This window comes from Neodiprion pinetum, chromosome 2, assembly GCF_021155775.2.
Source record: "Neodiprion pinetum isolate iyNeoPine1 chromosome 2, iyNeoPine1.2, whole genome shotgun sequence".
NCBI lineage: Eukaryota > Metazoa > Arthropoda > Insecta > Hymenoptera > Diprionidae > Neodiprion > Neodiprion pinetum.
Window position 1 is genome coordinate 36,511,800 of NC_060233.1, and position 12,116 is coordinate 36,523,915.

The 12,116-nt window shown below is 39.7% G+C and overlaps 1 protein-coding gene and 1 long non-coding RNA gene across 2 annotated transcripts; one reads left to right on the top strand and one right to left on the bottom strand.

The window, feature by feature from the left end:
- Positions 1-3,249: 3,249 nt before the first annotated feature.
- Positions 3,250-5,245, bottom strand: LOC138190486 (uncharacterized). Its single transcript, XR_011176477.1, has 3 exons — positions 4,803-5,245; positions 4,391-4,534; positions 3,250-3,852 (listed from the first exon to the last, which is right to left on the bottom strand). It is a non-coding gene; the product is annotated as an uncharacterized lncRNA (long non-coding RNA).
- A 1,955-nt stretch (positions 5,246-7,200) lies between these two features.
- On the top strand, positions 7,201-11,686 carry LOC124212909 (targeting protein for Xklp2 homolog). Its single transcript, XM_046613525.2, has 2 exons — positions 7,201-7,418; positions 8,028-11,686. Exon 2 carries the CDS (start codon positions 8,086-8,088, stop codon positions 10,549-10,551), a length of 2,466 nt encoding a protein of 821 aa, XP_046469481.1. The 5' UTR covers positions 7,201-7,418; positions 8,028-8,085; the 3' UTR covers positions 10,552-11,686.
- Positions 11,687-12,116: the final 430 nt, after the last annotated feature.

Here is a 12,116-nt window from a genome sequence, read left to right on the forward strand (position 1 = left end):
CAATTCTTTCAGGCACTATTCCGACGTAATTTTGGGAGAAAAATCGATTGGGCACAGTCCCAATACGCTGCGATCAACGCATCGGAAGTTACAGCCAAAAAACGAAACCTGAATTTTCGACATTTTTCAGCAGGTGCTTTTTTCTTCGTCATTTTTCTGCTGTTGATCCCACGCTCTCTTCGCTGCGTTCTCTGAGTTCCTCAGGGTCCAATTGGTCGGGCAAGAGTCATACGAATCAATTCTGAGACGAAAAATTTTTGGTAAAAAAAAAAAGGAAGGTTAACCCCTTTGTATTTTTGGCAAAAATTTTCGCGATTCTGAAAAGTGCTGAAATCAATTCTTTCAGGCACTATTCCGACGTAATTTTGCGAGAAAAATCGATTGGGCACAGTTCCAATACGCTGCGATCAACGCATCGGAAGTTACAGCCAAAAAACGAAAACCTGAATTTTCGACATTTTTCAGCAGGTGCTTTTTTCTTCGTCATTTCTCTGCTGTTGATCCTACGCTCTTTTCGCTGCGTTTTCCCAGTTCCCTGGGGTCCAATTGGTCGGGCAAGAGTCATACGAATCAATTCTAAGACGAAAAATTTTTTGGTAAAAAAAAAGGAAGGTTAACCCCTTTGTATTTTTGGCGAAAATTTTCGCGATTCTGAAAAGTGCTGGAATCAATTCTTTCAGGCACTATTCCGACGTAATTTTGCGAGAAAAATCGATTGGGCACAGTCCCAATACGCTGCGATCAACGCATCGGAAGTTACAGCCAAAAAACGAAAACCTGAATTTTCGACATTTTTCAGCAGGTGCTTTTTTCTTCGTCATTTCTCTGCTGTTGATCCCACGCTCTTTTCGCTGCGTTTTCTAAGTTCCTTGGTGTCCAATTGGTCGGGCAGGAGTCATACGAATCAATTCTGAGACGAAAAATTTTTTGGGAAAAAAAAAAAGGAAGGTTAACCCCTTTGTATTTTTTGCGAAAATTTTCGCGATTCTAAAAAGTGCTGGAATCAATTCTTTCAGGCACCATTCCAACGTAATTTTGCGAGAAAAATCGATTGGGCACAGTCCCAATACGCTGCGATCAACGCATCGAAAGTTACGGCCAAAAAAACGAAACCTGAATTTTCGACATTTTTCAGCAGGTGCTTTTTTCATTGTCATTTCTCTGCTGTTGATCCCACGCTCTTTTCGTTGCGTTTTTTGAGTTTCTTGGGGTCCGATTGGTCGGGCAAGCGTCATACGAATCAATTCTGAGACGAAAAATTTTTTGGTAAAAAAAAGGAAGGTTAACCCCTTTGTATTTTTTGCGAAAATTTTCGCGATTCTGAAAAGTGCTGGAATCAATTCTCTCAGGCACTATTCCGACGTGATTTTGCAAGAAAAATCGATTGGGCACAGTCCCAATACGCTGCGATCAACGCATCGGAAGTTACAGCCAAAAAACGAAAACCTGAATTTTCGACATTTTTCAGCAGGTGCTTTTTTCTTCGTAATTTCTCTGCTGTTGATCCCACGCTCTTTTTGCTGCGTTTTCTCAGTTCCTTGGGGTCCAATTGGTCGGGCAAGAGTCATACGAATCAATTCTGAGACGAAAAATTTTTTGGTAAAAAAAAAAGGAAGGTTAACCCCTTTGTATTTTTGGCGAAAATTTTCGCGATTTTGAAAAGTGCTGGAATCAATTCTTTCAGGCACTATTCCGACGTAATTTCGCGAGAAAAATCGATTGGGCACAGTCCTAATACGCTGCGATCAACGCATCGAAAGTTACGGCCAAAAAAACAAAACCTGAATTTTGGACATTTTTCAGCAGGTGCTTTTTTCTTCGTCATTTCTCTGCTGTTGATCCCACGCTCTTTTCGCTGCGTTTTCTAAGTTTCTTGGGGTCCAATTGGTCGGGCAGGAGTCATACGAATCAATTCTGAGACGAAAAATTTTTTGGGAAAAAAAAAAAGGAAGGTTAACCCCTTTGTATTTTTTGCGAAAATTTTCGCGATTCTAAAAAGTGCTGGAATCAATTCTTTCAGGCACCATTCCAACGTAATTTTGCGAGAAAAATCGATTGGGCACAGTCCCAATACGCTGCGATTAACGCATCGAAAGTTACGGCCAAAAAAACGAAACCTGAATTTTCGACATTTTTCAGCAGGTGCTTTTTTCATTGTCATTTCTCTGCTGTTGATCCCACGCTCTTTTCGTTGCGTTTTTTGAGTTCCTTGGGGTCCGATTGGTCGGGCAAGCGTCATACGAATCAATTCTGAGACGAAAAATTTTTTGGTAAAAAAAAAGGAAGGTTAACCCCTTTGAATTTTTGGCGAAAATTTTCGCGATTATGAAAAGTGCTGGAATCAATTCTTTCAGGTACTACTCCAACGTAATTTTGCGAGAAAAATCGATTGTGCGCAATCCCAATACGCTGCGATCAACGCATCAAAAGTTACAGCCAAAAAACGAGAACCAGTGTTTTCGACATTTTTCAGCAGGTGCTTTTTCCTTCGCGATTACTCTCCTGTTGATCCTACGCTCTTGTCGCTGCGTTTTCTGAGCTCCTGGAGGTCCAATTAGTCAGGAAAGGGTCATTTAAATCGAATCTGAGACCAAAAATTTTCGGCCCCAAAAATGAAAAAAACGTAAGGCTAACCCCTTCGCATTTTTGGCGAAAATCTTGGCGATTTTGAAAAGTGCTGGAATAAATTCTTCCTGGCACTATTCCGATTTAATTTTGCGAGAAAAAACGATTGGGCGCAGTCCCAATACGCTGCGATCAACGCATCAAAAGTTACAGCCAAAAAACAAGAACCCGTGTTTTCGACATTTTTCAGCAGGTGCTTTTTCCGTCGCGATTACTCTCCTGTTGATTCCACGCTCTTTTCGCTGCGTTTTCTGAGCTTCTGGGGGTCCAATTGTTCGGAAAGGGTCATGCAAGTCGAATCTGTGACCACAAATTTTTGGCTCCGAAAATGAAGAAAAAAGTACGGCTAACCCCTGTTACGTGCAGTCGATGATCTGAAGGATCTCGTTCCACGTGACTTCAAAAGAATATATATAAATTCTTTTCCCGAGCGGTTAGAAATAGATTACCTAGGGCTTCGTTTGTATAAAGTGTCAACACACCTGCTGTGATGAAATTCTAGTATTCTGGGTGACAGGATCTCGGTGGTATGGACAGGACGAATAGGTGGGAAACGTATTGTTCACAATGGTTTGTATTTTGTATTCTCAATTACATTAAGTACAGTATTGCAAATGACAAAGAGAGATTAAGAACGAGTAGTGTAATCAATTAAACTATTAAAATGTGAAAGAGCGAATGACTAGTATGACTAAGTACTACGTTACGGTTGAGAAAAAGGTGAGTCAAGGAGCGGGCCACCTTGGGTAGCGCGAGGGTGACTCTTAGGACGCACCACCGATTTGCCGAGTTGTTCCGTCAGGAATTCCTGAGTCTCCACGTTGCCTTTTCTGGATGATGGAAGGTCCTTTCCAGTGGCCGGTCCGATCGATGGGGTGCACCACTCACTCATCTCCAGGCTGAGATCTCAATGATCTCACACTCCTCAATTACGACTGACTTGATGGTGTCGATGGATTTACCGATTACAGCTCGATTTCGTCGGTGGTAGGGCGTTATTCTGCAGAGTAGCCATCGCGCCACCTTCCGGTGTCGGTGCACTTCCTGACTCATCTGGTTGTGTGCGGGGCAGCGATTCTCGAAGGAATGCGCTGAGCAAGCAGCTTGACGCCTAGCGCGTGTCGCGAAACTCAAAAGGGCCTTTCGTAACACCCCTTTCCATTCAACCTTCCGATTGGCTCCAGACAACTGCAAATAGCGGTTTTCCTACTTCAAACCTGCGGGTTCCTGGGAACATTAATAAATATCGAATATTAATAAATATTTTCAGTATGAGAACACATCAAAATCTTTGTGTGAGGATTAATATAATATTTTCATCGACACATTGTAGCAAGAAGCTTCTGAGAAAATTATAATAAATTATTGGAATTTTATTAGCGCATTGATAGCCACTGAAATTGGGGCTCCGCGAAAAATGAATAGAAATAATTTAGAGAAAAAAGTTTAGTCGAAAATTCCGGTCAGGTAAAGAGAAATTTTAATTGTTGGGAAAACGCAACATGTTTAACGTTTTCGACGTTTCGGCCGGGCCCTGCCGACCATCCTCAAGAAATTTTGACGACCTGTTCCTGCTTAGATGTTCTTAGTTCAGCATTTTGGACAGAAGTGACCGTTGTGTTTTCCCAACAATTAAAATTTCTCTTTACCTGGACGGAATTTTCGACTAAACTTTTTTCTTCAATCAACCTCCTGGTCATGAATACTTCACAAAGGAAATAATTTATTGTATTGCCATTAAATTTTATAAAAATGTTAGACTCACCGTGCACAAGTCCTCGGTCTCCTCGTCCACCTCCTCGTCGACCTCGATCACCTGCAACCACCCGTAACCACAGCCAACCACCTCCAACCACCGCCAACTACCTCCAACGACCACCGCTAACCACCTCGGGTTATACCCCGAATCCTAATAAATATTTCCAGTAAAAATTAGAACACACCAACGAAATTGTGTAAGGATTAATTTAATTTTTTTATTGACACATTTTACCAAGAAGATTATGAAAAAATTATAAAGAATTATAGAAATTTTATCAGCGCATTGATAGCTACTGAATTGGGGCTTCCGCGAAAAATGAATTGATATAATTTATTGTAAACATGATAAGCTTCAAAGATTTTAGGTAAAATATGATTGCAATTGCCATTATATATTATAAAAATGTTGTACTCACTGTGTACAAATCCTCGGTCTCCTCGGCCTCCTCCTCGTCCACCTCGATCACCCGCAACCACCCCTAACCGCCTCCAACCACCGCCAACCATCTCCAACGACCACCGCTAACCACCTCGGGTTATACCTCGAACATTAATAAATATTTTTAGTATTAGAACACATCAAGAATATTGTGTAAGGATTAATATAATATTTTATTGACACGTTTTACCAAGCGGATAACGAGAAAATACGAGAAGTCAAGTTTTACCAGGTAGTGAACCTTCAGTGCATAAACTACGGAGCGCTTGTCCTGGAAGTCGAGTTTCAGCACGTAGCTGACCTGGAGCATATAAACTACGGAGCGTTTGTCCTGGAAATCGAGTTCCAGCAAGTAGCGTACCTGCTCCACAGGAACCACGAAGCGCTTGTCCTGGAACTCGAGTTTCACCAGAAAGCGGACCTGGCGCGCAGAAACTACGCAGCGCTTGGTCAAAGGTCACCAGCTCTGGAATCTGGATAGCCAGAACTACAGAGCGCTTATCCTGGATGTCAAAATTCACCAGGTGGAGGACCTGGACCATCAGAACTACGTAAAAATAATCCTGAAGTTCAAAAGCTACCAGGTCAGGGAACTGGACAGTCAGATCTACGGAGCGCTTGTGCTGGAAGTCGAGTTTCACCAGGTAGCAGACCTGGAGCATAGAAACCACGGAGCGCTTGTCCTGGAACTCGAGTTGGACCATGAAGCGGACCCGGAGTGCGGGACCCACGGAAGTAGAGAACTCGGTACTCGAAATCTGCGGAGCGCGATTCTCATTCGTCTTCTCTACTGCGCGGTTGTTCCCAGACTGAGGAATTCGGCGAGCTGATTTTCGTGTACATAGATCGATGACGTCAGGAGAAAAAAAATTTTGGGTGACGTCACTTATTGAACATTCGAAGATCCGCACATCGAAACTTTGGTTTCGAACTTTAATACTATGTATGATGTATGATGATGTATGATGATATGATATGATGTATAATGAGTTTAGTTTTTCAGTCAAGACATACCTACGCACTTTATCTTTTCTGCCGAATCCAGACTCAAGCGACTAGGCCCTTCGATGGTCAGCCGTTGACTAAAGATATATTCTTCATTTCGGGTCAGCTAATAACGCTGCCGTTCTGCGACAGTTAGATGATAAAAATCTTTGGTCCTACCTTTCAAATGTGTGTTGAAATACATTCGAAGTTTTAAGAAGCTTCGTTGCATCTCTCCCCATAAAAAAAAAAAAAAAATCGCCGACAATCACCCTTTTAGGTCTTTAAATCACGACATTGCGTTAAATACTGTCTCATATACGGAGCATCCCATTCCATCTCAATCAAACTTAGCGCATCCGTGATGTATTACAGTTAGTTCGAATTTTTTTCCATTTGAACACCTTTCGAAAAATAATTCTGCCTCTCTACCCAACGTAGATACTTCACTTGCGACTAGCTAAAACAGCGTTTCGATTCCATGCCTACGAAAATTCAAGATCGAGAGAGCAAATGAAAAGTTGTTGGAATAATTATGAATAATAATGTTATAGAATACATGGTAGAGCAGGGGGACGAAGATGACGAAGGTGTTCGGAGGTGGTCGGAGGTGGTTGAAGGTGTTCGGAAATGGTAGGAGGTGGTAGGCTCTGGTAGGAGGCGGTAGGGGGTCGTAGAAGGTGGTCGGAGGTGGTCGGAGATGGTAGAAGGGTGTAGGAAGTGTTTGGAGGCGTTTGGAAGATATTGGCGGTGGTTAAGGAGGACGAGGACGACTCGGACTTCGAGGGGTGCGGGGGAGGAGGAGGTTGACGGCGGTTGGCGGTGCTCGGAGGTTGTTGCGGCAGTTGGCGGTGGACGTGGTTAGGCGTCTTCTCACGGGGATGATCGAGCTGATCGACATTTCTAACTGAGTCGCAGTTGACAAGTAGTCTTACGTACTCACTTTGTACCGACTCAATCTCAAGCTTCCATATCGACACTACTTAGGCTACGAATGTCGGTGCGAGCCCGTTAGGTGGAGTCGATTGAGCAGAAACCTCCTACGCCCCCAGGCCCACCTGGGCCCGCTTGTCCGCCGAAACCTGGTCACAAAAATTGCCCCAGGGGTATCCATCTTTATGTTCTTCAGTCAACGCCTTAAACAAATCGTTGAATTAACTCCAATTTTCCAGTCGACGCTCAAATCTACAAAGATAAAATATGATAGGCCATGAAAATTCTTCACATGTTGGGCACGTCTTGTTTACTATTAACCGAATATTATTATATTTCAGAACGCATAGTTCCGTGATATTCTTACTTTTTGTATCACTGAAGTTGTAACTAGATACTTCTGCAGCGTTAGGTTGGTAGTCTTGCGAGATTGGTTGGGAGGGGCGACCATTTAGATTTCAGCCAATTACAAGAGCTGGAAAAAGTTTTCAAACAAGTGGCGTCCGTAGCCGTTGAAATTCTTCGAGATCTGCTGGCCGTATGTATGGTTCATATAAAGAGAGCATTCGTAGTATCGCTATCCGTCAAAAGTTAGTTTTGATCGTTGTGATTGGAAACTTCACATCATTCAAGCTTTGATCATCAGAGAAACAGGCAAAATATTGAGACAGAAGAAGTGAGTATCGCTAATTTAGGTATTTCCATTTATAATGTACTCGATGTGTGAACCTTTTCCACTTATTCTGGCACTGGTGTAATGATCGGGGTTCGTGTTTCGAGGTCTTTAAAATTATATTTATAAACGTATAACTTTATCATTGAGGTCAAAATCATGATGAAGAACACTTTGTAGTATTTTAAATACCGAATCAGATTTTGTAACCAGCTACGTTTCATCTCATCGCGATAATCATGCTATTTACATAAACACGATTTGACTTCTCTGACTCTTCGCATTGTGTTACAATTTAATTGGAACACGACTAGAATTTATTGAGCATAGTTTTTTGCCAAGTCTCTAATTTAGTTCACTTTGACAAATGCCATTCAGTAAATATGATTAAGTTTAGCCATCTTCCAGATAAAATTTATCCTCCAAATAAACTACTTATTTGCTAATAAAATACCGAATGAAACACTTAACCGAAGGGGAAATTTTACTTCGAGGCAGAACAATCAACCCTGAGTACAAAAGCCAGATATTCATAAAGATTTCATGGAAATTGTGTTATAAATGCGTTTAATTACAAAATTGAAAAGGAGTAAAAAATTATTTTGGTTTTAGGAATCATCAATCTCTGTGGAAGATTTATTTCAAAGATTGCTTTGAAGAGAAGCATTCTATGGACGGTGTGTGGCATCTAAATGCTCCGCAGTGGACGGACTTTGCATCCAGTCCACAACCACTGGACGATGGTTATTTTGACCTGGAGCATGAGGAGCTAGAGCCTCAGCCAGTGGTAAAACAGTTCTCATGCACAGCTCCTAGTGCTGAACTGGAAGAGACAAAAGGAGATACAAAAGCTATAAAACGTATGTTGAAGGTTCCAGAATCAAATGACTCTTTGATACAAGACATAGAAGTAGCAAAGTTGACTCCTGTTAAAGTTGTACCCAAGTTGAGAAGTAAAAAAAATGCAACAATCAAAGAAACTACATATGATAATGTATTGACTGAAGCTATGGCCAGCCTTCAACTTTCGGCTAGAAAGAATGCAAGAAGGTCTCATAGTATTAGAAGTACACCATCAAAATTGACATCAACACCAATGACCACAGAATTGAAACCTCTGATCAAGTATAAAGCTATTCGTTCGACTCCAAGCAATCCGATTCCTGCGTGGATTAGAAGAGTACAACCATCCGAGAAGTTGAGAAAATGTGAGAAAAATATTGCAGTACCAACCATTGAACCATGTCCAACAATCGAGCATGTAAAAACACTGGATAATCTATCCGTGCAGGATTCACAGCAGACAGAAAATGCCATAATTGATAACAATGTTTTAGTTGTGCAATCTGAAAAAAAGCCAGCTGATATAGATGATCCCTTAAATATGAAACATATTCCTGCGGACAGCAAGCCGAAAGCTACTGAAGAGGTGCCAAATACTGCTGAAGAGCCAAAAGATGTTGCAGATTTTCCTATAAATGATAAACTAAAAGTAATCAAAGATCCTGCTATTGGTGACAAGAAAAATGCTATTAAATTACTTCCTACTGAATTTGAGTCTCAAGCTGCCAACAACTTGCTGGTCAATGATGCCACTCTTGAAAATGCTCTGCCTGTTCCAGGTTGTAGTAAACGTGCTTCTAATATCTCGCAGCAATCTTGTTTCTCAAACAAGGGGCATCCGGCAAGATTTTCTACATGTCAACTTCGTAGGCAAAGTTTGATAAAATACAGAAGGAGGTCTAATAAATATGTGAGCATGGCTGAGGCAATATCCAAATTTCAAACTGGGACACCAAAAAGATTCAGATCAATAAGTTCAAAGAATGCAAAACTTGGACCTGTGCAGAAGGTACGACAGGTTAGTGTGTCTGCAACAGTACCAATTTCACCTGCTCTACGATGTAAATCAAGAACAAGACCTACAACCATCTTGAGTCACGAGGAACGTGAGCAGCAGGAGTTACAAGAGCTGCGAAAATATTCTGCTCGTGGAAATATGGCTAGAGCTAATTCTCTAAAAAGTCTGGCACAAAATCCTGCACCTAAAACTGTTATTAGGAATAGATCAGTGAGTTCTGCTCACCCTCCTGCTTCAACATCAACAAAAATATGTAAGTCAAACATGGAGGATAAAGTAAATCGAGAGGCAGTAAGAATAAAAGTAACTGTACCTACAGTTGTTTCTACCAAGGAAGGAGTAGCAGTTCAAGATGCTGAGATCTCGAACTTTGGAGTGCCAGATATAACAAGTGCTAAATCAACTACAACCAAGGTGATGCCATTCAGTTTTGAAATGCGAAACAAAGAGCTCCAAAAGAAAAAAGAAAAAAAGATTAAAGAACTGATGAATGAGGAACAGAATAAAACAAAAGGAACCTTTCATGCACGGCCTGTTCCCATTTTCAAGAAGCCTATGCTCGCTGTTCCTAAAGAAACGAATACTGCTAAGCATAGTACTAAACCTTGTCCCTTCAGTTTTGAAAACAGAGATAAGAACTTGCTGAAAAAAAAGGAAAACTACATAAAGACTATTTTGGAAGAAGACAAGAAAGCTAGAATCTTTCAGGCCAAGCCAATTCCAGAATTTAAACCTGTTTTGGTGCGTGGAATATCAAAAGAGAATATAAGTTCAGGGAATAAAGCTTCAAACTCTGCTCCTTCACTTCCTCAAAAAACTCGCATTTCCACACTACCAATCTCAAAAACTGGTTCAAGAAATTGTTTGCTTACTAAGAACAATTGTTCCAATCAAGAAAATCAAGATCCATCTGTGAATTCTAATGCCCAATCTTCACAGAACTATAAATCGAAGGAAGATAAAAGCAAATATGAGCCAAAGCCTATAAAAGTATTATCTGATCACGAGTTTCAATTAAACACCGACAAAAGGGCAAAAGAGCGGAAAGAGTTTGATGAAAGGATCAAGCAAAAAGAACAGGAAATAGAAAAGCTAAAGAAAGAAGCGGAAGCGGAAAAACTAAAACGAACTGAGAGTGAAATAGCAGAACTCAGAAAAATGGCTGAGATTCAAGCAAGACCAATGCCAATTTACAAACCTCCAGTTGTCATTCGTTCCGAGAAACCACTCACCGAACCTCAAAGCCCTGGCTGGGCTTCAAAACCAAAGCGTTAACAGAGATGACTAATTTCGATTATTACGAATGATGGTATGAATAAACTAGTTTCGAAATGTGATTGCTGTATTAAATATTATTAATTTCCAAACTATTGTATCATTTGACATTATTGATGATTGTTATCTTTCAAGATTAGAATAAGCATATTATTGGATGATGCAAACTAACAAGTGATATCGATTCTGAGCATAAAAATATATTCAAAGGAATGATAAAAATGTTGTCTTAAAAACCACATAAATAATTATTTTCTTCTTAAAACTCAACTTTACCTTTATGAAATTGCACTTTCCACAGTACTGTGAACTATGTCTCATAGACTTCCGAAAATACGTAGAGAGCATGTTAGGGTGTAAGTAAGTCGGCTTGTACATCTTGTGTTGCCTTACGTTACCTGGATTCTTGTCTTTAAAATACCCTCAAGACAACACAGAATGTTTTTCTTTGTCATGATCGATGTGAGGATGTTTAAACATAGTGCGAAATTTAGATATATCTGGAAATAGATTTGCATAGAGTTAAAAATGAGTGAAAATCAGTAATCTGTGAAATAAGACACCTCAAAATTTGTCTAAATATTAATGTTGGATTTATGTATATCCAAATAGCACTCTTTTAGTTGAGATATAGAATCACATGACATCCTGCGGATAACTTCAATTTGTGAATAGATATAAAAAATATTGCAAATAAAAATATATTATCAAACTGTATTATAGCAATAATTTCGCTTACTTTTTGTTTCAATTCGGACGTTATCAACGGAGCAGCTTATTGTAACTAATGCCTATTAAAACACATCAAGATTAACTTTCTTCCGGTACAATAACATTGATTTTTGATAATAGATTTTTATAATGGAAGTATACGATAACCCTGAAGATTCACGAGTATTCACACACTATACTTCCTATCTTTTTGCATTATGTTGTAAAACTATCACCTAGAAAAGATTTTTTGCAGTTAAAGCATAATAGCAATCTTGTCAAGATAGCCTGATATCGTATTGTTCATCCTGTGCTAGTTTTGCTTAGTTGTGCAGTACTCGCTTTGTGTAATAAGTTTTAATATAGGATTTCTTGTAGCACGACCTTACAATCATTTCAAATAAAACTTCATCAGTGAAAACAATCTGACATTGATAAATATTTTCTTTGACTTGAATTCATTTTTAAACCAACAATTAGAGACAAGTTTCTGTAATATATACGTGAATAATTTTCATAATTATAAGTTGCCGTATAAATGCGAATAATTTTGTTACCGACTTATAGTTTAATACTTTCGGCAAGAAAAACTACGATCGCTATTTTTAACAACTTGCATATTCTATTTTATTACCCAGACTCTTGCACAAAACCTTAATTTATGGGGGTTGTATATCTTGGAAGTATATTTTCTGTGAGATTTTCAAAATTTTATGCAGTTAATTCTAAGAGTGGATTTTCAATTGACGGAAAAGAATGATGGGTGAAGCTGGCATTACATGTAACAAACACTGTAATATAGATTAATCACTGTTGAATAAATAGTTTGATACTTCATTCTGAATTTGCCCCAT

What these genes read in the sequence shown, in the direction of transcription:
- LOC124212909 (XM_046613525.2), top strand. Translation starts at nt 8,086, where the DNA reads ATGGACGGTGTGTGGCATCTAAATGCTCCGCAGTGGACGGACTTTGCA.